Source organism: Peromyscus eremicus, chromosome 20, assembly GCF_949786415.1.
Source record: "Peromyscus eremicus chromosome 20, PerEre_H2_v1, whole genome shotgun sequence".
NCBI classification, from domain to species: Eukaryota; Metazoa; Chordata; class Mammalia; order Rodentia; family Cricetidae; genus Peromyscus; species Peromyscus eremicus.
The window spans coordinates 5674915-5698070 of record NC_081436.1 but is presented as its reverse complement, the minus strand read 5'-3'; the positions used below and the strand labels follow the sequence as shown (position 1 = coordinate 5698070).

At 55.7% G+C, this 23156-nt stretch overlaps 1 protein-coding gene across 2 annotated transcripts in view; it reads right to left on the bottom strand.

Moving 5' to 3' along the window:
- Positions 1-297: 297 nt before the first annotated feature.
- Col2a1 (collagen type II alpha 1 chain) overlaps positions 298-23156 on the bottom strand; it is a 29348-nt gene continuing 6489 nt past the window's right edge. For both annotated transcript variants that reach the window (XM_059246975.1, XM_059246977.1), the window contains 47 exons: positions 22411-22488; positions 21719-21763; positions 21554-21607; positions 21131-21184; positions 20371-20424; positions 20020-20073; positions 19834-19887; positions 19508-19552; positions 18938-18991; positions 16217-16261; positions 15738-15791; positions 14177-14275; positions 13836-13880; positions 13646-13744; positions 13428-13481; positions 12928-13035; positions 12519-12572; positions 12338-12436; positions 12163-12216; positions 11581-11679; positions 11154-11207; positions 10650-10703; positions 10302-10355; positions 10022-10075; positions 9752-9796; positions 9494-9592; positions 9159-9266; positions 8629-8682; positions 8288-8341; positions 7897-7950; positions 7530-7583; positions 7131-7238; positions 6608-6661; positions 6168-6221; positions 5306-5467; positions 5029-5136; positions 4714-4821; positions 4452-4505; positions 4205-4312; positions 3950-4003; positions 3728-3835; positions 3431-3484; positions 2887-2994; positions 2277-2565; positions 1704-1888; positions 1163-1405; positions 298-712 (listed from right to left, as the gene is read on the bottom strand). In XM_059246975.1, the coding sequence (XP_059102958.1) occupies positions 566-712; positions 1163-1405; positions 1704-1888; positions 2277-2565; positions 2887-2994; positions 3431-3484; positions 3728-3835; positions 3950-4003; positions 4205-4312; positions 4452-4505; positions 4714-4821; positions 5029-5136; positions 5306-5467; positions 6168-6221; positions 6608-6661; positions 7131-7238; positions 7530-7583; positions 7897-7950; positions 8288-8341; positions 8629-8682; positions 9159-9266; positions 9494-9592; positions 9752-9796; positions 10022-10075; positions 10302-10355; positions 10650-10703; positions 11154-11207; positions 11581-11679; positions 12163-12216; positions 12338-12436; positions 12519-12572; positions 12928-13035; positions 13428-13481; positions 13646-13744; positions 13836-13880; positions 14177-14275; positions 15738-15791; positions 16217-16261; positions 18938-18991; positions 19508-19552; positions 19834-19887; positions 20020-20073; positions 20371-20424; positions 21131-21184; positions 21554-21607; positions 21719-21763; positions 22411-22488 (3930 nt within the window). In that variant the 3' untranslated portion in view covers positions 298-565. The remainder of the gene's footprint in view (positions 713-1162; positions 1406-1703; positions 1889-2276; positions 2566-2886; positions 2995-3430; positions 3485-3727; positions 3836-3949; positions 4004-4204; positions 4313-4451; positions 4506-4713; positions 4822-5028; positions 5137-5305; positions 5468-6167; positions 6222-6607; positions 6662-7130; positions 7239-7529; positions 7584-7896; positions 7951-8287; positions 8342-8628; positions 8683-9158; positions 9267-9493; positions 9593-9751; positions 9797-10021; positions 10076-10301; positions 10356-10649; positions 10704-11153; positions 11208-11580; positions 11680-12162; positions 12217-12337; positions 12437-12518; positions 12573-12927; positions 13036-13427; positions 13482-13645; positions 13745-13835; positions 13881-14176; positions 14276-15737; positions 15792-16216; positions 16262-18937; positions 18992-19507; positions 19553-19833; positions 19888-20019; positions 20074-20370; positions 20425-21130; positions 21185-21553; positions 21608-21718; positions 21764-22410; positions 22489-23156) is intronic.

Here is a 23156-nt window from a genome sequence, read left to right as displayed (position 1 = left end):
CCCTCGAGTGTGTGTGTGTGGCCACCAAACCAGGCAGCATCTGGACTGAAAGGTCAACAGGGAGCCTGGGACCATATTTGGGCATGCCTACAGGATCAAGTATTAACAGAAACAAACAGAAGAACAAAACACAAGTCAATATGTCCTTTCCAATAATTTTTTGGTTTTTAATATCAATTGATGTTTTAAAAAATACAGAGGTGTTTGACACAGAATAGCACCATTGTGTAGGACACACAGTTCCTGCGCCCAGCACCTGTGGGGGTCTTCTGGCTGGGCTGGGGGCAGTCACTCAGGGGGCGTTTGACTCACACCAGTTAGTTTCCCTGCCTCTGCCTTGACCCAAAGGTCTTACAGGAAGACAATAAATAAATAGAACACCGAGATTTTATTTTGCAGTCTGCCCAGTTCAGGTCTCAGGGGGAAACAGTCTGAACCGCGAGGGTTGGTTGAATGACGTCAGGTCAGGTTAGCCATTCAGTGCGGATCCTAGAGTGACTGGGATTGGAAAGTACTTGGGTCCTTTGGGTTCGCAATGGATTGTGTTGTTTTTGGGTTCAGGGTTTTACAAGAAGCAGACAGGCCCTATGTCCACACCAAATTCCTGTTCGGGCCCTCCAATGTCCATGGGTGCAATGTCAATGATAGGAAGGCGCGAGGTCTTCTGTGACCGGTACTCGATGACAGTCTTGCCCCACTTACCGGTGTGTTTCTAGGGAGAAAAGGGGGAGATGTTATTCAGGAGATGTCTTACAACAAGGGCCAGTTGCCAGTACCCCCAAACCAAGCAACCACAAAGTGTGAACTACACTGGGTGGTTCCCTAGGCTTTCTCCTGATTGCCCGAGCCCTCTCCAATCCTTTCTTTAATGGCCGGGCCCTCCTCCACCTTCTTGCCCCCCTCCTTCTCCACCTGTGATGCCCCCTCCCTCCTGTAGGTACGCTCACACACTTCTTACGAATACTTCGGTAAGGATCACCGAGCATGCCAGTGTCTTTATCTCCTCTGAAGGAGGAAGTGGAGAAGCTGACACACTACAGATGCCTCGCCTTCACCTGTCACTCAGCTTCTCCCCTCACATATCCCCTTGACTCCGGCCCCTGAGGGTCCCATCCCTCTAGGAACGCAACACTCGCCACAGGCCGCGCCTCAGTCCGCTCACCGTGCAGCCGTCCTTCAGAGCGGTGTACGTGAATCTGCTGTTGCCCTCGGCCCTTATCTCCACATCGTTGGAGCCTTGGATGAGCAAGGCCTTCTTGAGGTTGCCGGCTGCTTCGTCCAGATAGGCAATGCTGTTCTTACAGTGGTAAGTGATGTTCTGGGAGCCCTCAGTCGACAGCAGACGGAGGAACGTCATCTGGACGTTAGCGGTGTTGGGAGCCAGGTTGCCATCACCGTAGCTGAACTGTAGTGGGCGGAGAGGGCAGGGTGTGAGACCTGAGGGCTGGCATTTGCTGGGATCAGAGGCTAATGGGAATCAGCTGTCAGGGGTGCTGGGGCTGTGTGGAGGAGTCTAGGGGGTTGGGGCAAGCTCAGAGGACCTCCTCTCCAGCTACAACGGGGAGAAATATACTCCATTTCCTCTTTCCTCTAAAGCCTGAAGGAACGCTGGTGGAGAATGCGGGGGGAAGGTGCTAAAGTCTCTGAGGAGAAAGAAGAGCCATGGTGAGGGCCCGGCGGAGCCAGAGCGCCCGGGCACTCACGTGGAAGCCGCCATTGATGGTTTCTCCAAACCAGACGTGCTTCTTCTGGCCCTTGCCGCTCCACCAGTTCTTCTTGGGCACAGTCGCCGGGTTGGGGTAGACGCAAGTCTCGCCTGTCTCCATGTTGCAGAAAACTTTCATGGCGTCCAAGGTGCAGCCCTGGTTGGGGTCAATCCAGTAGTCTCCTGCAGAAGAGGCAGCAGCCCATCAGGCTCAGACTCAAACCCGAGGGCCAGGCTGGCTGTTAGCGGCAGAGAGCCTAGTGGGAATCTAGGTCAGCGGAGGGCTTACGTGTGGCCCAAAGGGGAACAGACAGAAGGGCCCGGGGATAAGGAAAGCTGCGTGGGAGACCTAATGCTAAAGAGGAAGTCCAGAAACAAGGGCAGCAGCAATGCTCGCCTGCTGAACCCACCCTGGGGTCACGTCTATCACGGTCATTCACCAGAACCTTCCAGGTCTGATCCTGCCCGGTACTAAGGCACAGTGGGGTGTGTCTGCCTGGCTACCGAAGGTGGCCACACTGGTGGGCTGACTCCCTTCTCTCTGGGCCAGGAGGCCTGCCTCCAGACTCACCACTCTTCCACTCTGGGTGGCAGAGTTTCAGGTCTTGGCAGGTTCGAGCAGGATTCTTGCGGGAGCCATCGGGGCTGCGGATGCTCTCGATCTGGTTATTGAGTGACTTGAGCGTGGCGTCCACCTCAACGTCATGCTGTCTTAGGGTACTGGCTGCCTCATCGGCCCGCATGTACTGCAGGGGATCAGGGCCCTTCTCTCTCTGGCCTAAGCCGGCAAAGGCTGACATGTCGATGCCAGGACCAGGTGGACCTGGAGGGCCAGGGGGACCAGGATTTCCAGGAGGACCCTGCAGCAGGAAATAGAGATGTCAGCCAGGAAGCTCGGGGAAGAGGTCCTCCTCTGTATCCACTGCTGTGCCCTCTTCCCGACCCTGAGGTGGGGACAGAGGGCAGCAGGACCAGGAAAACCACGGCAGCTTCCCCCATCTCCTCCCTGACCCTTCTTTTCTATTTCTCAGAAGCCATCCTGAGCCTGGTGACCCTCTAAGGGGCCCTCAGCCTACAAGATGCCATCACCACTAGCTGCCAGCCTATGCCTCAAAGTTGTCCTAAGTACCTAGAACGTGCTAGGAATACTTCCCATGGCAGGGAGGGGTCAGGACACTTACGGCAGGGCCTGTTTCGCCTGAACGTCCACGGGGACCAGGAGGCCCAATGGGGCCAGGGATTCCATTAGAGCCGTCTTTGCCAGAGGGACCAACGGGGCCGGGTGGACCCTGCAGGCCAAGAGAGAGGAGAGAGTGAGAAAACTGTCCTCCCTCCCAGGAGCAGCCGCGGAGCAGTCACAGCTATACAGACGGCCGTTGTGATGACTAGTCAGACCACTCCGCCTCCCGTTTTCAGAAAAGCTCAGCCACACTCCCCAAGTCCATCTCCATTTAGCCAAGAACCAGCAGACATCTCCATGTCTCCCCGACCCTCCTCAGTCATGTTTATAAAACCTTTTTTATCGGGTTTGTCTTCCAGTCGCTGTGACCTCAGGTGCCATGGCCATGGTCGTTGTAAGAAAGCCCTGCTTTTCTCAGGGTAACCTCCTGAGTAAGGGCTGCTAAGCCCAAGGCTCCCTACAGAAGCAATGCCCACCCCCATCCATCTCCTGGCGAAGCCACCCAGCAGAAAGGCTCACTCCATCCCCAGAACCCTCTCACTTACTCTAGGGCCAGAAGGACCAGCCGGGCCAGAAGCACCCTGATCTCCAGAAGGACCCTGTGGAAAAGATGAAAATGGCAGGTGTCAGCACAGCTGGATATAAAAGTCCGTCTCCTTCAAAGTGGGAAGCAAGCATGTGCCCTCCCCACCCCCTCCTCTCTTCCCCTTCCGCCTGAGAGAGCCCGGGGGCTTCTGAGGAAGACTTCAAGCCTTTTTAGCAGCAAGGGAAGCTCAGTGGGCCTGAAGAATGGAAGGCCTTGGGCCGCCCCCTCATGGACAGTGACATGCAGTGACACCCACCGGAGGGCCAGGCAGACCCTGCAGTCCAGTGAAGCCTCGGTGACCCTTCAGTCCCCTCTCGCCAGCCTCTCCAGTTTCTCCTTTGTCACCTCGGGGGCCTTGGGGGCCCTATGAGAAAGAAAAACACCGATTCAGTCGGGTCTGGGCTCATAGGCCTCTCACCGGAGACACCCGGTGTCCCTCCTCGGCAGGGGACTCAGTACAAGACGCTCCAGTACTTACTGGGATTCCCCGGGCTCCAGCGGGTCCTGAGGGGCCCATCGGACCTTGTGCACCCTGTGACGGGAGAGTAAGAACAGCATCAGGGAGAAGTCAGGACATGGAAGCTCTTCTCCACACCTGCCTAGGGGCCCAGCGGTCCCCAGACCCAGGGGCCGGCTACCCCTAGGTGCTCAAAATGGGGAGAGCAAGCGTGAAACAGCCCCTGCCACTTGGTCACCCTCTTGACGGCAGCATCTCTGAATTCAGGATACTCACTGACTCTCCTCTGTCTCCTTGTTTGCCAGTTGGGCCAGCAGGGCCGGGAGCTCCCGGGGGCCCGGGAGCCCCAGGAGCGCCCAGGGCACCGGTCTCACCGCGGTCGCCCTGTAGGAGCAAGGGATCAGATCGGGTTCAGCAAAGGACGTTCCAGAAGAGGCGAAGAGAGATCCTTACGACCCAGACTGGTGTGGTAGGCCCAGCCCATCCCCCACCTCCCATCCCAGGGTAGACACCCATCACTCACCTTGACTCCAGCTGCACCATCTCTGCCAGGGGGTCCGTCAGCACCAGGGCTGCCCTGGACAAGGGACGTAAGAATTCACTTAGGTTTGCTCCCTGTTTGCCGTCTCACCCTGGCCTGAAGCCTAGGCCTGTTCACTTCTGCCCAACCAAGGCTCTGGGGCTCACATCCTCCGTGAACTTCCACCCTCCCTCCTTGTACACACAAGTCCCAGAGCTTGTCCATCCCTCCAGATCCTCCCACCACGCCAAGCTCCTGGGCTCACCTCTCGTCCAGGTTCACCTGCAGGACCTGTCAGGCCAGGAGGCCCCACGGGGCCAGGAGGACCTCTGTCTCCAGATGCACCAGGGGCACCCTGCTTGCCAGGCTCACCCTGAAAGAATAGAGACAAGGACCATGAGTGTGCATGCTGAGCATCCCTGCCAGGACTCCACCACCCCCTTCAGGGGGTACAGCTGACAGAGGGATGCTTCCAAGGATGCTGAGTCGAAGGAAGGTAGAGGTGCCACTGCAGCAAGAATACTTAGTTAAGAGCTTTGGGACTGAGCCAGGGCTGAGGGGAAAAGCATCCTTCACTCACCGATGGGCCGGGAAGGCCAGGGAATCCTCTCTCACCACGCTGTCCAGGCAGACCAACGATGCCCCTTTGCCCAGCCAGCCCCTGGGGACCTGGAGGACCATCGGAACCCTAGGGGAAGAAGAAAGAGTTGTCACAGAGGCTTGCCCTGGCCGGGACCCTTCCCACCCATTGAGTACATTCTGTGAGGCCCCCTTCCCACAATTCCCACAGCACCGCACCTTCCTCCTAGTGCGTGGAGGAGCTCAGGTGTCTCTCCTGGGCCTGGCAGGGTACTTACAGGGGGACCATCATCTCCAGGTTCTCCTTTCTCGCCAGAAGGTCCTGCAGGACCTTGAAGCCCAGGGTCACCAGCTCGGCCGGGGGAACCAGTGTCTCCTCGAGCACCTTTGGGACCATCTTTTCCAGAAGGACCAGGGGGACCAGGGGGTCCAGGATTGCCCTAGGAAGAACAAATGCAGAAAGTGATAACTAGTCACCCTCCCCATCCAAGCTACTGAAGCCACCATAGCCTCAGGGGCAAGGCATTCCAAACTGCCCATTTCTGCTCTCCTCTCTCCTGTGAGAGCTTTGGGCAGCCAGCTGTGGCTCCATCACCTGCCTTGCCTTTCCCCACCCAGGTGGGATTTCTCCTGCTGGATCATCTTCATCCTCTATAACGGGTTCCTCCAGAAACAGCTCCAACATAGCCCCTGTGACCCAGCCTTCTGTTCACGCAGCATTACTTCCTCCACACTCGGTGTTGGTGAACGGAGTTTTTCCTTCCTTACCCCCTCCCTCACTGAAGCCCACCCCCAGCCCCCTGAGTATCTGGTCTGGGGCTTATGGGCTTCTTTATGGAGTGTGGATCCATGTACATTGAACATGCTTAGGAATCATGTCCCAGATGAAAGGCATCCTGTCAGCCCTTCCAGCATACCAAGTCTGAGGGTGAGTCCAAGCCAACCAGGAAGGCTGAGTGGTGTCCCCCACCCCCGCCACCCCCCAGTGGCCAGTCAGCTGTTCCTCCCATTGGTCAGAATGGAGAAGAGGACTCAAGGCTTTTGCCCCCTATGTTTGGTGGACTGCTCCAGAGGGTTCTGACCCTAGCTGGGTCTCCCATGCCAGGAGAAAGGTAGATCTAAATCAGGAAGGACACTTACGTTAGAGCCTGGGGGTCCAACGCGGCCAGCAGCTCCAGGGAATCCGGTGGCTCCCTGTGGGCATGGAAGGGTGGGGAGATCCTGAATACTTCAGGTTCTCAGCAAGGAGGAGAATCAAGTTGGTAGGTCTCGAGTGTATGTCTCAGAGGTGGAGAATCAAGAAAGGGTTAGGGGCTACAGAGCAGCAAGTGAGTATCTAGAGGGAAAAGGGAAACCCACTGCCCCTGGCCACATAATCAGGCCTGAGCTGGGGCCATCCAGCCTTCAGGGAGCTGAGTGGCAGAGCAGAGGGTTGGGGACTCTGGGAGGACTGTGCATGCAGCAAAGTGCCAGGCTGTAGAGTGGGCTCAGTCTGGGCATGGTTAGGGCTGGGGAGGGAGGAGATGGAGATTCCTGAAGCTAACCCATTGCAGATATCATGGGCCAGAACTCTTACTCACCGGGGGGCCTTGGGCACCTCGGGCTCCCTTAGGACCAGTCACTCCAGTAGGACCCTGGGAAGGAAAGAAGGCAGTGAAGTGAGGTCTGGTGGACCTGGGGAAGGCAGTAAGCATCATCTAAACCTTAATGCAGGACTCCTGGGGGCCAGGCTGTCAAGAGTTCAGCTTCTTGACACTAGGAACCCAGTCTACAAAAGCTATCATAGGCAGGTCCGTATGCCTCACCACTAGGAGACTCCAGATCTGACTCGGCAAGGCTTCTACAGAGACAACGCCAGGGTTTCAACCTGGGAAACCTCTCTGCTCCCTCAGGGAACCAGCTGCTCTGTGGTCAGGGACACAGCCTATACCTGGTGCTGGTGACCTAATAACCCCTCTGTGTGCCCCACGCACCATAACCTAACAAAAGGCCCTCCCTACCCAGCTGAGGTGTCCACCAGGCTCCCCGTTAGACTCTGCTTGATCTACCAGGGCCCTCCTCCTGTCCTGGCAGCCCCTGCCTCGTGAACTCAGCAATACTCACCTGTGGCCCAGGAGCTCCAGAGGGGCCTTGGGGACCGGGGGCACCAGCGTCTCCTTTCTGTCCGGCCTCTCCTTGATCACCCTTGGCGCCAGGCTGGCCGTCGGCACCCTGTAGGTGAAGAAGGGACAGATGAAGGAGAGGCAACCTGACCGCTCCAGCTTCCGCCAATGGTTAGAGCGTACGTGTGCGGACACCTACCCAGGGCCTGAAAATTGGGTTTAAGACCGTGTTGTTATGTTGAAATGGAAGTGTCAAAGGAGGAGAAGAAAAGGTCCATTTCTCCCTCTATTTCCTGCTCGCCCTCCCTTTCTCTCTCCCCCACCAGAAGGTACTCTTGAGTTCTGGCTGTGGAGCCAGACTGCACACAGTCAGGTGGCAGTAGAGTAGACAGATACTCACAGGAGGTCCAGCGAATCCAGCAGGTCCAGGTGGCCCGGTCTCTCCACGTTCACCCTATGAGGGGACCAGGAGGTGTCAGGTCCTGTTACCCACCTCTGCGCTCTCCTCAGAGTCAGAACCCACGGCACAGCCCAGGTCCAGGTCCAGCCTCCCCCAGAGAGAAGGTGTCTGAGTGCCCTGAGTCCCAGGGACCCAGAACAGGATATCTCTCTTGGCTCAACGGTCCTAAGCCCTGGCCGTTGCCCGGGCCTCTGTGCCTTTCCCCTTTCTCTCTCCTCTCCTCCCACCCCTACCCCCAAAGCACAGGGTCAGGCTGGCTTCCTCACTGCCGGGGCAGGGAGAGCCTGATTGAGAGGGACATGCTCACCGGAGCACCACGAGCACCAGTACTTCCTGCGGGGCCAGCAGGTCCGACATCCCCCTTGGAGTTGAGAAGGTAAGGATTAGAGTGGGCCGCGAGGAGCCGAGTACACCCAGGAAGCCCTGGTGTTGGGAAGGGCACCCCATCCCCACATCCAGCTCTTTTCTGGTCGCAGCTGCCCCAGCTGCCTCTTCAAGACCTTGGCTGAGGGCACTATTCTACCAGGCTGGCTGTCCCAGCTTAAAGGCCACACAGGTCATGCGCTAACAGGACCCCATCCTTCACTCCATGGTGGAAGGGATGGCCAATGAGTGAGAGTTGGCTGTGTCTGGCAGGAGGTAAGGGGGAGACATTCTGGAGGAGGTGGACAGAGGGAGGAAGACCAGCCACGGCTCACCTTCTCGCCATTAGCACCTGCTGGACCTGGAGGCCCGATGGGCCCAGTCAGACCCTGGAGAGAGAAAGAGGCCGGTAAAGGAGGCGGGCAGGGTCAGGCCAGTATCATTAGGTTCCTCAAGGATTCTGGGGGCCCTGTACCCAATAACTTTGGTGTACCCTCGCATGGGCTGAGAGCCCCCCACTCACCGTCTGGTCCTGAGATCCAAAAGGGAAGTCCCCATGGTTTCCCAGCCCCTCCCCCGTTTTTTGAGTGCTAGAGACCCATGGGAACTCCTGTATGGGAACACCGGCATCTGTCCCCATGCCCGCTCCCAAGTCCTATACCCAGCATTCACTTACTCGTGTGCCGTCCTTTCCAGGAGCCCCCTCTGGGCCTTTCTCACCAACATCACCCTGTGGGAGAGAAAACCAGGTACTTTAGGGGTCCTTCAGAACCAGCTGCCAGTTCAGCTCTGCCTGGCTATGGTTCTGGAACCCAGTCCTTGCCTAAGCGGTATTTTCTGTGGTCTTAGGGCTGGAGACAAGGGACTAAGAGGAGAAGGAAAGAATGTCACTGTAGCAGACAGAGGGGTGTTTTGGGGGGAGGGGAGGAGCTCCTAGCTTCTCCAAGAATGACCAGGACCCTCATCTTCAGAAGTACAAGGAACGAGTGTGAGGGGCAGAAGTGTGAAATGAGTGTGAGGGGCAGAAGTGTGGGATGAGTGTGAGGGGGCACAAGTATGAGATGAGTGTGAGGGGCAGAAGTGTGGGATGAGTGTGAGGGGCACAAGTGTGGGATGAGTGTGAGGGGGCACAAGTGTGAGATGAGTGTGAGGGGCAGAGTGTGGCCATTGTGGCTTTGGAGAGATGCACAGTATTCTAGTACTTACTCTGTCTCCCTTGGGTCCAGCAATCCCAGCTGCTCCCCTCTCGCCAGGCATTCCCTGTAGACCTGGAGGACCCTGAGCCCCGGGGGGGCCATCTGGACCAGGTGCACCCTAGAATGGAAGACAAGCGGAGTGAGCAGTACCTCTCTCAGGGCCCCACTGTGTGCAGCCTAGGAAACCAGTGTCCCCACCCTGTTCCCCTTCAATCCCCTTCCCAGCACCACCTCCCACCAATCCCTCCTGGTCCTCCTTCCTCTGTGCCCCCCTCCTCCTCCATCGTCTCAGCGGGTCTCCCTAGGGCTGGATAGAAGACCCCTGCAGGACTTGGCCTCACTTACTTTGGGACCATCAGTACCGGGAGTGCCAGGCAGACCGCGGGCACCCTGCAGGCCTTGTGCGCCAGGAGAGCCACGTTCACCTGGGAAACCTCGTTCACCCTGTGGAAGAGACACCGGGCAGCAATCAGGCAAAAGTGGTGGGTAAGATGAGATAGGGGGAGGTGGGGGGTCCCCAAGAACCCAAAGCAGGCTGGGCAAAACTGAATGGAGAGAAGGCAGGCCCAGGGAGACCCCAGCGTTGGATGACAGGACACTCACCCTGGGACCCACAAGACCAGGGGCTCCAGCTTCACCAGGAATACCCTAGAGAACAAAACAGTATGTAAGAGTGGAGGTCGCCTGCTCCAGACCCCAGAACATGCCTCCCACAGTGGCTGAAAATGCGCATAGGAGGGCTGAGCTCAGACAGGTGTCGGGAGAGCTGGGAATCAGGTCTGGGACATTCCCAGGCTTCGTGGGGCTCTTCACACACCCTTTGCCTCGTCTCCCGGACATCAGCTAAACCGGTTCAAAGAGCTCCGCACTAACCTGGTCACCTTGTTTTCCACCTTCACCTGGGGGACCGGGAGGGCCTGGAAGTCCCTGGAAGCCAAAATGGCATGGATTAGCAAAGAGGTGAGTTTGTCTCCTTAGCCTCCAGGAAGACACAGCACAGGGCAAACCATCAGGAGATAGCATCAAGGGCCAGGTAGGGGGGCCTCATCCCCTGGCTCCCCATGAGAGGAGTGGGCCTGCTACCCATAGCGTGTGCCCAGAGGGTTCTAGACATGGCAAAGGGTCGCACAGAAAGTCTGGTCCGGCCACCTACCTGGAACCCTGAGGGCCCAGGAGCACCCTGCTCGCCTCGTTCACCAGCAGGTCCCTGCAGAAGAAAGAAAAGGTGAGCCGAGCCAGGAATTTAGAGAGGGGACCCTGGGGAGTGGATTAGAAGCCTTCCTGCGCCGACCCTTAAGAGGTCATGCAGCGAGGCACTTCACCTCCGTCATCTACCCACACTTCCTTCCTCTAGGTAGGTTCCACTACCTCCAGGACACCCTCTCTCATCTGGGGACGGTTCGGCCCAGATCCTTGTCTGTCACCTCCCCTACTCGATGGATGTAAGGTTCTTTATTTTAGCTCCCACACAGCCACCCGGAGACGTTGGGTAGGTACTTACAGCAGGGCCGGGGGGTCCTGCAGCTCCTGTCTCCCCGTCCTTGCCAGGCAGACCCTACAGGGCAGAGGAACGAGAGTGGTAATGACTTACGCCCCATGGTGACACCTGAGACCAGCAGATGTATTTTGGGGGGCTGAGGTTTTCAGATCAACCAGGTCCTCGATGGAACTCCGTTTTTACCCCTCCCTCACCTTCCACACTGCAGCCGCCATTTCCCTCAGCCTTTCTCCACACAGACATCTTCCTCTGTACCTGAGCCTTGCCTCTGAAACCCCTCAGCAGCCAATAGGCCCTCTGGGGAGATCCCAGCAGGCACAGCCTAGCACGTGCTCAGCCATAAGAATCAACTCTTGATAACCAAGGCTCCGAAGACCATGTCTGGGGAGTCTCACACACACACACACACACACACACACACACACACACACACACACACACACACCCCGTTCCTGGTAGGCATTCCACCACCAACACCAAGCCCTAGGCAGTGAGGAGAACACTTACTCTCAGACCAGGAGCACCAGCCAGCCCCTTCTCACCAGCTTTGCCAGGCTCGCCCTGAAAGAAGGGGAGAGACAACCATGAGCTGGATGGGTGAGGATGGAGTGAGGCAGAGAGTCGGCTAAGGAGCCCCGTCCTGGGGCACAGCAGGAGGTAACATCAAACACCAGCCCCTGCTCGTACACTCAGGGGCATCCAGGCCACCCAGGCTCTACGGCATAATGTCACAGAGGTGATGTCCTAAGGTTCTAAGGCACACAAGTCTCCCCCAGGCCACACGCATCCCTGGGAGGACATGGAGGACAGGGCTGTCCATGACACTGAGAGCCCATTGGTCACCTGCCCTGGGTTGACTCTGTTCAGAAAGCCGCCCCTTCTCCAGAGGATACAGAAGACGACAAAGGAGATGGCAGAGCAGATTGGTACTTACGTTGGCACCTTTGGGGCCAGGGAAACCCATGACACCAGGCTGCCCACGAGCTCCCTGAGGACCAGGAGGTCCAGGGCGGCCGTCTTCACCAGGGATTCCCTGAAAGACAGGACGCCATTCTCCGAACATAGTCCCTCTGATCATATGTCCCATCAATGTCTACTAAGTGCCTACTGTGTGACAGGCATGGAACAAAGTGCCAGCTGTGTGCATACATCTAGGGTTGGCCAACCCCCCCCCCACATGGACCTATCTACAGGAAGGTGCTCCTGGCTCAGAAGTCTTCCCTGAACCTCTAATCTCTGTTACCATTCCTCCTCCTCCTAGAAGATGCTCAAATGCATTGTGTGTGCATGCGTGTGTGCTTGTGAGTGTGTGTATGTACACGTGTGTGTGTGTGATTTTCAGAGCTCACAGTACAGGTCATGTCTGGCCATAAAACCTCCCATCTATCTCTTACCCCATTCTCAGAATGTACAGAATCCTAGACTGCCTTCACCCAGACTCCCTTCTCTCCTCCCACCGTCTCCTGAATCATATCCCCTGTTCTCCCAGGTACCTCACTCAGAGTGATTGACTTACAGAAGGACCAACTTTGCCTTGAGGACCAGCATCACCAGGGCGACCTGTAAGACCCTTTGTTCGGGAGAGAGAAGAGATCAATGTAAGTCAGGGGCAGACCCCAAATCTCCCAAATCTAGCAGCACAGCTTAGATGTTGTGGGTGGGAAGGGAACGAGGGCTGCCTTCCTTCTTACCCGGGCTCCAGGAAGGCCAGGTTCTCCAGGACGACCCGGGTCACCATTGGCTCCCTTGGGACCAGCCAGGCCACTAGGCCCTCGCTCTCCAGGGGCACCCTACACCAGAGGAGACAAAGTCAGTGGAATGCTTCGTAGCCAAGGAAACGAGGAGAGACCAAGCGTCTCTTTCTCCACTCACCTTGGGACCTGCCAGACCATCTTGACCCGGGAAACCACGGTTGCCAGGAGCACCCTAGAGAGAAGTAGGCAAGAGGCAGAGGGTGAGGATGGTTTCTTACCACTATGCCTGGAAAGGGTCCCACCAGGCTCCAGGGGACCATCCCATCCACCCCCAACCACAGTATCTTTGGGTGCAAGACCCTGAGAGCCTATAACCTAACGTCTAGAACCTGTCCCCACCTCTCTAGGAAGAAGCTCAGTTTCATGCCCCTCTTGGGACAGGGAGCACAGATAGGCTAAGGATGCCTGTGTCCCTGGTGTTGGCTGGTGCAGAGAAGACAACGTTATCCAGAAAAGTCATGGGACATGGCCAAATCAGAGAGCCACGGGACCGGACTTGTAGACCTGGGAGCTTCTTGCTTACTTACTCTCTCTCCTGGGGGACCGATGGGCCCGGCACCGCCTGGCTCCCCTCGGGCGCCTCTTTTACCTTCTTCACCAGCAGGACCAGGGGCTCCCTGGGGCCCAGCAGGGCCCTGATGACAAACACAAGAGAAACGGAGTGAGGTTTTCACCTCGCCTTGGGAAAAGCACTGGCCTGGTGTGCAGAGGAAGTGGCCTTGGGGATGTGGTGTGTGGTTTTTTTTTTTTTTTTTTTTTGGGGGGGGTTGGGCAAAGACGGGCCAGACAGGATCAGCCACGGAGGAGCAGAAGCAGCCCAAGACAAGGAGATGGCTTGGACCTCGAGCTATTCAACCTGGGGGAGGAAGCCGTACCAGGGTCCCCTCGACCCTATTTTGCTCTCCTCTCCAGGAACAACAGGAGAGGGTCTGGGGTGGGGAATGGCTGGGGGCAGGGGGCAGGGGGGCAGAAGGGCGATCTGTGGGGCTGAGCCACAGTAAAGACAGACTTGAGGGCAGATACTCACGGTTTCCCCCTTGGGGCCTTGTTCGCCTTTGAAACCAGCAATGCCCGGCTCACCCTGAGTGAGAGGAAGAAGAACGTTCTCACTGAGTGCGTTCTCTCCCAAGAACCTGCCTATCCTCCCATCCCCCACCCCAGAAACGTACTGCGGTGAGCCAGGGCAGGAGGGCACAGAACAGAGGGGCATGTGGGTAGGATGTGGGCATCATTTCAGGCTCTTACCATCTGGCCTTTGGGGCCCAGAGGACCAGTTGCACCTTGAGGACCAGGAGGACCACGGGGCCCAGGGAAGCCAGGGGCGCCAGCAATTCCAGGAGCTCCCTGTGGGCGTGAGCAGAAGAGACAAATGTGAGGAGAGAGGATGAGGAGGGCCTGAGCCATCCTGAGGACGCAGCCCAGGGGCAGTACTTACAGCAGATCCTTTGGCTCCGGGAATGCCGTCAGTTCCTGGGTTACCCTGGCGAGGAGATCATATTGCCATAGAATAAACAACAAGGAACCAACCCAACCATCCTGCCCACCAGGCCAGGCCACAATCTAGGGGTCAGGGACAAGTGCATTCAGCGGCGTTCCTGCTGATATCTCATCAGGTGGACTATGGGCGGAGGGAGACAGGTCTAGGGGTCAGTGGGAGGAGCCTTGCCAGCATGAAGGTTTAGTGGTTGGGCCCCAGTACCCCTTCAAGGGACACATGCACTCCGGGGAGCCAAGGCCACAGATGTCAGCCCTTCCACGCCAAAGAATGGAACTTACAGAAGCGCCTGCGGGCCCAGGGGACCCAGGATTGCCAGGCTCGCCACGAGGACCTTGAGCACCTTCAGGACCACGGGCGCCAGTGGGGCCAGCTTCCCCCTGGAGAGAGAGGGGGAGAGAGGGAGGGAGGGTGAAGGGAGGGAGGGGCAGCAGCCGCTCAGGGCCAGCTGTGTGCATGACTCTTGCACATGCTCATACACCTGAGAGTGAGCAGGCATGCTCACACTAGGGTCTGTCCTTTCTGTTCCCACCCGGCTAAACAGCATGATGAGATGACATCCTGCATCTCTCTGCCTTCCCCACTCTGCACCTCACCCCTGCCCTGTAAACCCCACACAGCTACACAGATGCCTACTGGGTTCCAGCAACAGGCAGCTTGGTGGTCCTATCCCCCAACCACCCCCATCAGAGAAGCCTGGGTTAGGGGGTGTGCCATCTTAGGGCCCTGGGATGATGGACAGGCGGGCGGCTCCTTTCCTGGCCCTTTGTGTTTTCTCTCAGCCGGAAGAACAGAAGCCGAGGGGTGATTCCTAGGCTCTCGGCCTTCTGTTTCCTGCAGCATCTCGGCTCAGAAGTGGCTTCACTTCTGTCCAGCCTGGGCGATCAGAGCCGCTCCAGGCTTCGGCCTCAGCTTGTCTGAGGTGCCAGTAAGCCAGGGCAGAAGCAAGCTGGGACAGGCTCCCTGACTCTTCTTTCCTCTGAGTTAACTGGCAGGCCTCTCCGATATAAAAACTCTCTTTTTCTTTTCTTTCTTTTTTTCCTAAAAGTCACAGCTCGTTGCAATCTGGCTCTCTGGACTGGAGTCCCTGGGGAGGCTGCTGACCTGGAGAGAGGTCAGCACCTCCTCAGGTTTCTTCACACAGCATTCTTGCCTCACTTTGGTAATTATTATTTTCTAAAGGTCAGGCCCCCTCACCTTCCGCTGTCCCTCCTCACAATGGGTCTCCTTCACCCGGCTCCCAGAGGCCTCAGACACTGTCTGGTTGCCATGGAAACCCCCAGGAGTGGAAAAGCAACCTGATGCCAGTGTCACCGGGACGTTCACACTGGAATCCCTCCTGGGCCACAGGGGCCTTCCCCTGAGGTGGCTGGCCTCTATTAATCCTTGGAAGAACCACATAAACAAGGGCCCAGAACCCAAGCGACGTAGAAAAAGGAAGGGGGTCGAGGGCATAGAACTGTCTCCTCTCCTCTGTCCTTCCCCTTTCCCTCAAGCTCCCTGGGGTATTTCAACTTTTGCACACCCCAGCCTTGGTTTCTTTCCTTTTCAGCCCCTCCCGGGTCTTTTCCCACAAGTCTCTAGGTTTCCCTCTTTCTCTACAAGGTGGACGGACTTCCAGCCTCTATCATCAAACCTGGCTCGCCCTCTCAGTGGGAGACTCTGGGAATACCCACAGGGGCTGGGAGGCAGGGACTCCTTAAAAGGAAGGAGGTGTGGCAAGGGACCCTTAGCAAGGGCTATGGGAAGAGAGAGTGCCTCTGAGATTCTCAGTTTGACCAGCAGAAAACACACACACACACACACACACACACACACACACACACACACACACACACGTACCTTGGCGCCAGGAGCACCAGGGAAGCCAGGACCACCTGCAGGACCGATAGGACCCTGGAGAGAAGAGGGGGATGAAGGGTGAACACTGGATCTAGGCAGACTATGTCCAGGCCTCAGAGAGACCCCCCATCTCACACTCCTTCCCCACTTGGATTGGTTTTTGCTCTAGCCCACTGGGGCTAGAAGAAACTGTCCCGGCTGCTGTCCCCAGGGAACTTCAGAGAGATACTTGGCTTCGCCTGGCAAGTTTCTGAGTGTACATGTCATAAGAAGCCCCATGGCTTTGACCTTTGACCCCTCTTCTCAGAGGAGACTGCTGAGGGCAGCTGGGGAAGGAGGCTGCTTTCAGTGTTTCCAGTACTCTGAAGGGATGGGCCACCGCCTTCCCCACGCCAAGTTCAGGAGCAACCCTATGGACTACAGGGCTGCTCCCTGGGCTACACAGCTGCTGTCACCTGCTAAGGATGAGGGGAACTTACCGGAGGTCCAGCAGGGCCCGGCTGGCCATCGTTGCCCCGGGCACCCTGTGTCCAAGAAAAAAAGGAGCTAATGTAAGAGGTGCCCACAGATCCAGCTGTGCCCGCTGTAGCCCACCTTCACATAAAACGTGGGAACATGGTGTTGGAGTGCCCCAGGCTGAGCACAAGCAAGGGGTGTGTCTGCAGCAGGGACCCCCTGTGGGATGTCTGCATGAGGGGGGAGGAGTGGGGTGGGGAGGGATGTTGCTCTCGTGGGTAATGAAGCTTGGGCAACTTCCCAATAGCCCTGCCACTTCTAAATACTTCAGCTAGGTCCCAAGTATTCCTGACTTTAAGCTGAATTATCATTCAGAAAGCCAGTGAACCGGGCGGGCCGAAGGGAACCGGCAGAGACCCTGTGTGCTCAGGCTGGGTTCAGGCTGAGGCAAAGCCGCCTCTCCGTGAATTCACAGGTAACCTCTGGTCCCTCCCAGACAACTGCTGTTCAAGACAGCAGACATACCCCCAGGATGCTTCCTCCTGGCCTAGGAAGCTACTCCATGATGAGGACAGGCCAGCGGCCGACTTAAAACGAGCTCTTATCTCTGAGAGACTTGGCTTTGCCAAGCACTCAAGGCCTCTCCTTCTCTACAGGACTTGTGCTTTCAGAGTCCGCTAGTTTGTGGTGAAAACCTCAAAGATTCTCAAGTGCCTTTGAGGAGTTCTACCCTAACTCCAGGAGCCATTACATGGGGTACAACCAGGCCTAGGACCTGGCAGGGGACCCAGAAGGCTAAGGCAGTGGTCCCCAACCTTCCTAATGTTGCGACCATTTAGGACAGTTCCTCATCTGGTGGTGACCCCCCCACCATAGACTTACTTCCACTGCTATTTCGTAACTGTAGTTTTGCTACTGTTATGAATCGTAATGTAAATACTTTTAGAGAGGTTTGTCCGGGGTCATGACCCACAGGTTAAGAACCAGCAGGCTAAGGGGCGACTTCCTGCAAGTCCCTGTCTCTCCTCAGATGCACAAGGGAGGGATGCACTGTGAGGCTGAGTCTTCTTTCTGGTGTCTCTCCTCTCAGAGCCTCCAGCCTGGCAGCCAAGGGTCAGCGTCAAGAAAGGAAGACTCGGCGGAAGAAAGGGCAGAGGGGACGCAGAGTCTGCTCCCCAGCAGGTCTTCCTGGCTGACCCAACTGCTCTGGAAAACTGTTTCTGGGGGAACCCCAGAGTACCACCCCTCAGGAGTCAGTCAGTCAGCAAGGCCGGCAGGCACACCGAGGCTCAGGAGGCCTCTGGGAAACCTCCGACAGAGACCAAGGCAGAGGGAAGAGGGCCACAAAAAGCCTCAACACAACACAGAGACTGTTCTAAGCCGAATCTCACAAGTGCGCTGCCAGCATGACCGTTATGTGGACAAGAACTGCCCAAGAGAACCAAGACCCAGGACCTGCTGTGTCTAGTAAGGAAGAAAGCGGGCTGTCTTCACCCCTTCACACGGGAGCCACTCTAGCTTTGGGCCTCATGAGAAGTCCCAGGCTAGGGCTCCCCCACTCTGCAGAAGCAGCAGGCCCAGAGCCTCCTTCGCCTCACACAAAATGACCCTGGGGTGACGTCCCTGAGCAGCTCTGGCTGACAGTGGGGGTCAAGCCTGCTGGTTCACAGACCTGCTACTGAGGGACGCTTCCATCACCCAGATGCATGCTCTGGAAAGCAGCAGCATAGAGGGAAGCCGATTTGTTTCAGTTGCCCTGCAAGGACCTAGGAGGAGGGGCCTCTGAGCTTGGTTGGTTGGAGAGGGTGCAGACCAACAGAAAACCGTAATCTCTCTTAAACAGGGTTTCATCACATCACTCGCCTGACCAAGCACCTACAAGGCCTCTCTATTGCCTGGGGATCCAAGCTAAGCGCCTCCATCTGGCACCTATGCCCTCCGTTGCCTGCCAGTCCCCTGGCTCATGGTTTCCCACATTAACTGGAGGCCGGCAGAGTCTGGGTCCTCAGTGCACAGTCGGTTTATTCTTTCTGGGCCTCAATCCCCTCTTCTCTAAAATGAGAAGAACAGATCCTACCTCACAAGATGAGGGGAAGATTAGACAAAGCAAAGCATGCCAGGTCCTAAACCAAGGAAGAGCCACCAAGTCGAGGCCACTGGTGTCGTATCACGACACAACCCGGGGCAGCATCAAGTGTGGAGGCCTGTGAGCCAAGGCTAGCCTCTTTTCTCTCGTTCTAGGGTACCGTCATCCACATCAAGAGGAAGTGCAGAGTCGAAAGCTATCACTGTCTAAGCCTGTTCCCGAACTCTTAACTACATGGATTGGGAAGAGGTAGAGGCTGCTGAGGGGCTGACCTGAAGAATCCAGACTGCGGAAGAGAACCTTACTCTTACACCCCACTCTCCTGTAGCACGCCCCTCCTTCCGCTCTGCAGCCCCCCCCCCCCCACACACACACACACTTGAAGCTCGGGAGCTGGAAGACTCGGGATGGAAACTTCTGGAATGACGACGCTCCCTATACCTCACCAAGTTGGGTGGTCTTTGTTAGGCGTTGGGAGGGTTGAGAAAGGTCTCATTGTATTGCCCAACCTGGCCTTGAACTTGTGATGCTCCTGCCTCAGCTTCTCAGGTACTAGGATCACAGGTATGCAGCTCCTAGCCCAGCTTATCCCAGAGCTGTTTTGAGAGTCTCTAAAGGGTTGAACATCGGGTGGCAACTGGCTTTGGGGGTTACTTACAGCAGCACCAGCAGGGCCAGTCCGTCCTCTCTCACCAGGCAGGCCTCGGGGACCCTGCAGCCAACACAGTTCAAGCAGAAGTTGGCATGATGGTGGATTGTGTGTGACTTCTGCAGGAGGGCCCTTCCCACCCACGGTGGCCAGGAAGCAAAGGAGAGCAACCCTGGTGTACTGTCTTGCCCCTCGGTCCTGCTCCCAGGGCACAGCAAAGCAGTTTCCTCCAGGCAGACCCATGTGTCCCTGTTGCTGCCCATGGAGCTCATTTTTTTTTTTTTTTTTTTTTTTTTTTTTTTTTTTTTTGCACCAGATGACACTGAAGACAGATTTAAAAAAAAAAAACAAAACCTGAAACATACTTTAAGTGTGTCTGACAATTCCTATCTCAAGGAAGTACAGGCACGTGAAATTCTGAACAACCTGTCTATTGCATGTTGGCTTTGCTCATAATCAGATAAATCTGCTCTGCATGAACGCCCGAAGGGATGCTGTAGTTTGCCATGTGGCCCTCTGACGGCTGTTAGGGGAATCTTAAGAGCGTATGTCACTTTCCCATGCGCAGCTCATACTCACCATTGGGCCCGGGGAACCGTTCTCACCGGGGGAACCGCTCTCACCCTGGGAAAAAAGACATTCAGGATCAATGTTTGGAGTCCTAGCGTTCAGAAACTTCTTAGGTAAGTCATTGAAAGATCTGGTGGTTCAGTGAGGGTGGAGGCATGCCATTTTCAATTCCAATCTCCCCTATCTCCAAGGCCTGCTGTTCATCTACCAAGATGTAGACTTGGGTGTTCCCAACTATGTTCTAACTCCTTAAACCCATCAGCATCTCCTTGACTGGACAGAGAGTCTCCTCCTGTCCTTTGTCACCAATCCCTGTGTGTTTCCTGGTACTTTACCTTCACACCTGGAGCACCAGCTTCTCCCTTAGCACCATCCAGGCCTGGGTAACCCTGGGAAACAAGAGGAAGCTTCCATCACACATCTGGGAACCCACACAGGAAATAATGTGCACACCCCAAAATGATTCCTCTCCTCCAGGTAGCCCCTGCTTTCCAACACCCTTACCCATCCATGATACTTACTCTGTGACCTTTGACACCAGGAAGGCCTGGGGTTCCAGGGAATCCACGAGCACCCTGCAATGCAAAGTGGAGATACTCAGGGGAAAGAAAAAATTGGGTGAAGGCTGCTGTTGGCTGTCAGAGACCCCGCAGATCCAGCTCACACAGGCAAAAGAAGCAGGCATCCAGGCATCTCCACAGCTTCCTCAGCCAAACCCAGACCATCACCTTGTGCTCACACAAAAATGATCGCCAACTTTGAAGGCAGGGCATACAAAGGACCCGTTAGTACCCAATTTTACACGGAGCTAATCAAGCTAAGGGAGTGTATGGTCTAAGGAGAGACACTGGAAACACAAGATGCAACTTTACCTGAGGGCCAGGAAGGCCTCTTTCCCCAGCTTTTCCAGGTTTCCCAGCTTCACCCTGGACAGAAAGAGAAGGGTCTCATTTTTTTCGGCAGGTCCCATAAGCAGGATTGGTGTGCTCCAGAACCACTCACTCAATGGCTGTGCCTCTGCCTACCTGCCCATCTTGATCACCTCCTGCAGACGCCCCCTCCCTGAGTGCCTCTCCTGGGTCATGATTTACTCTTTGGCAAGTTCCTCAGTCCTCATGAGTCTCCAACTTCTCCAGCAAGCTTTTGCTCTCCTCCCCAGAGCTCTGCAGGCTGGCCTGCATGCCCTGACCTCGAGAGGCTTTACTGTAAGATGCCAGCCATAAAAAGAGCTCAAGAAAGCGAGCTCCTGACTCCACTGTTTTTCATCCTCTGTAGACATCTTGGCTCGGGCTGAGCTTCCCTGCCTCATTAACAATTGAGATGGTGTTGGGGTGTTTGTTGAAGGAGTCTTTCTTTGTTTTTCTACTCTACAGCTTTGGGCCTTGTGTTTTCCTTTCCTTTCTCTGATCTCTCAATTTCCTTTCCTGAAGTTAATGATGTTTTAATTATTCTCCTTCTCATCAGATCTAAAACAGTCCCCAGAGACCTCGCAAGCTAAATTGCAAGTGGTGTGTGGGTGGTAGACAGCTGGAATTTAGGACTGGCCAGCCTTGTTCCTCGGGAAGCCTCTCTACCCCGAAGCCTCAGCATACACTCTCCCTGGGATATGGGGCCTTCTCAGGTCCTACTCACATCATCACCAGGTTTTCCAGCAGGGCCTGGAGGGCCACGGGGACCCATGGGACCCTACAAATAGAGAATTGAAGAGACCGTTGGAAGGGAAATACAATGGACAAAATGCAGGATGGTAGTTTGCGGAGCTAGTTATCCTACGAGGAAGAAAAGCGAAAAGGTCAGAGCAAAATGGTAAAGGGGATCATGGTGGGAGAAAGTGGCAGTGTGGGCTAGTGACCCCTGAAAGGGGAAGTGTCATCATGGAGTTCCTGACATACTGGTTCTCTGGAAGAGTGCTCCATAGGTAGAGAGTAACATCTGAGTTTTCTATGGCCCTCCAATTGTGGGGAAGAGCTGGTAGAGCCTAGAAGCGGACAGTGTATCATGGGTCTGTAGACTGTCCCTAGAAGTTCCTGGGAGAGGGTAGCCTAGGGTACTCACAGAGACGCCAGGCTCGCCAGGTTCACCAGGAGTGCCTTGAAATCCTTGAGGGCCCTAGAAGGGAAAGTAATGACACCGTGTTGACCACCACCACCACCCCCAAACTGCTGTCGAAGCTTGATGAGCATCTGACATGCCACCAAGAGGAAAAGAATGAACACTTACAGGGGCACCGGCAGGGCCTGGGGGTCCTCGAGGTCCCATGGGGCCCTGCATCGGAACAGAAAAACGAGAGACTTACTGAGCCTGCGGCATCATCAGCTTCAGGGTTCCACCATCTACTAGGCAACAGCCAGACAAAGGACAAGTAGATATGGGGGTGGCGGGGGCAGGGGGGCAAGGGGCCTCCAGTGGCTGCTCCCTCTTCTTTCCCACTCCCCACTCAACCACTTTTTTTTTTTTTTTTTATAGGCACCATTTGGACCAAGAAGCTGGCCTTGCTCTCTCCTGGATGGCAGCCATGTTTACTAAAGTCTGAATTTCATTTAGCATGGGCCAAGCCAGCACTGCAGGGTGAGATTTCCTGCTGGAAGCCTTGTGGATGCCGGAGAACAGTAGCTGCTGTCTTCGCTCCTCAGTTCTCCTTCCAAGAGTAATAGCAACTGGCCGCCTAATCCATCAGCTCTATGCACCTCTCCATCCTCATTCTTCCTACCCACCCTAGAGCTTCATTCAAACCGGCACCCATCACCATTAAAACCCAAATTCCTCGGGCTAACTAAATGAGAGGTTTTGCGTGACAGATGGAGATGAGATGCTCCCAACCAACTGTGATCTACAAGGCAGAGGTGGTTGGGACTCTGGCTTTCCTAAGGATGACCCACTCCCTCTGGGGCAGCTAAGGACCGTTGTCTCACCATTGGACCTTGCATCACCCCCATCTGGGCGCCACCAGCCTTCTCATCAAAGCCCCCAGCCATCTGAGCCGCAAAGTTCTGCAAACCAATGCAACAGCGTTAGGAGGCGGAGGGGCCCTGGGTCCTCCTTCCTGCTTGCCAGGGAGCTTTATGAGGAGAGAGAGAATTCTACCTCGTCTCTAGTGAGTAGAAGCTGGCTGGGTATTGATCAGAACTACCAAAGGGACACTGACCAAGTTTTGGGAATGTGTTCTTACGACAGTGGCGGAATCACTTCCCTGGGGAATCAAGTGCTATTTGTAATAGTCCCAGTCCCTCACACTCTGCTTTGTAACCTTTTGCCTTCTAGAATGTTACATAAATAAAACATCACTTTTAAAAGGCATTCTTTGTTCTCCCAAATGGTTGATCTCTGGCAAAGGCCTGAGATCTGGTCTTGAAATATTTCAGGAAGGGTTGGTTGTAGTAGGTGTCTGTGAGCCCATTTCAATTGAAGAATTTAAAACATAGCAGACCTCCAAATGGCACACCTACAAAAGCCAGGCAGTCCTATAATTTGTTGGTTGGTGTGATTCCAAACACGACAGTTGCCACACACCTCCACTCAGTGGGGCTCTTTCATGAGAATGAATAGTCGCTTGGAATGTACTTGGCAAGGACCACGGACAAATGTCTTCCAAGGACAGTGGTCAGCGCTCTTCCAGAGAAATACAAGTGCCCAGTCATTTTTTTTCCCACACCCCTAC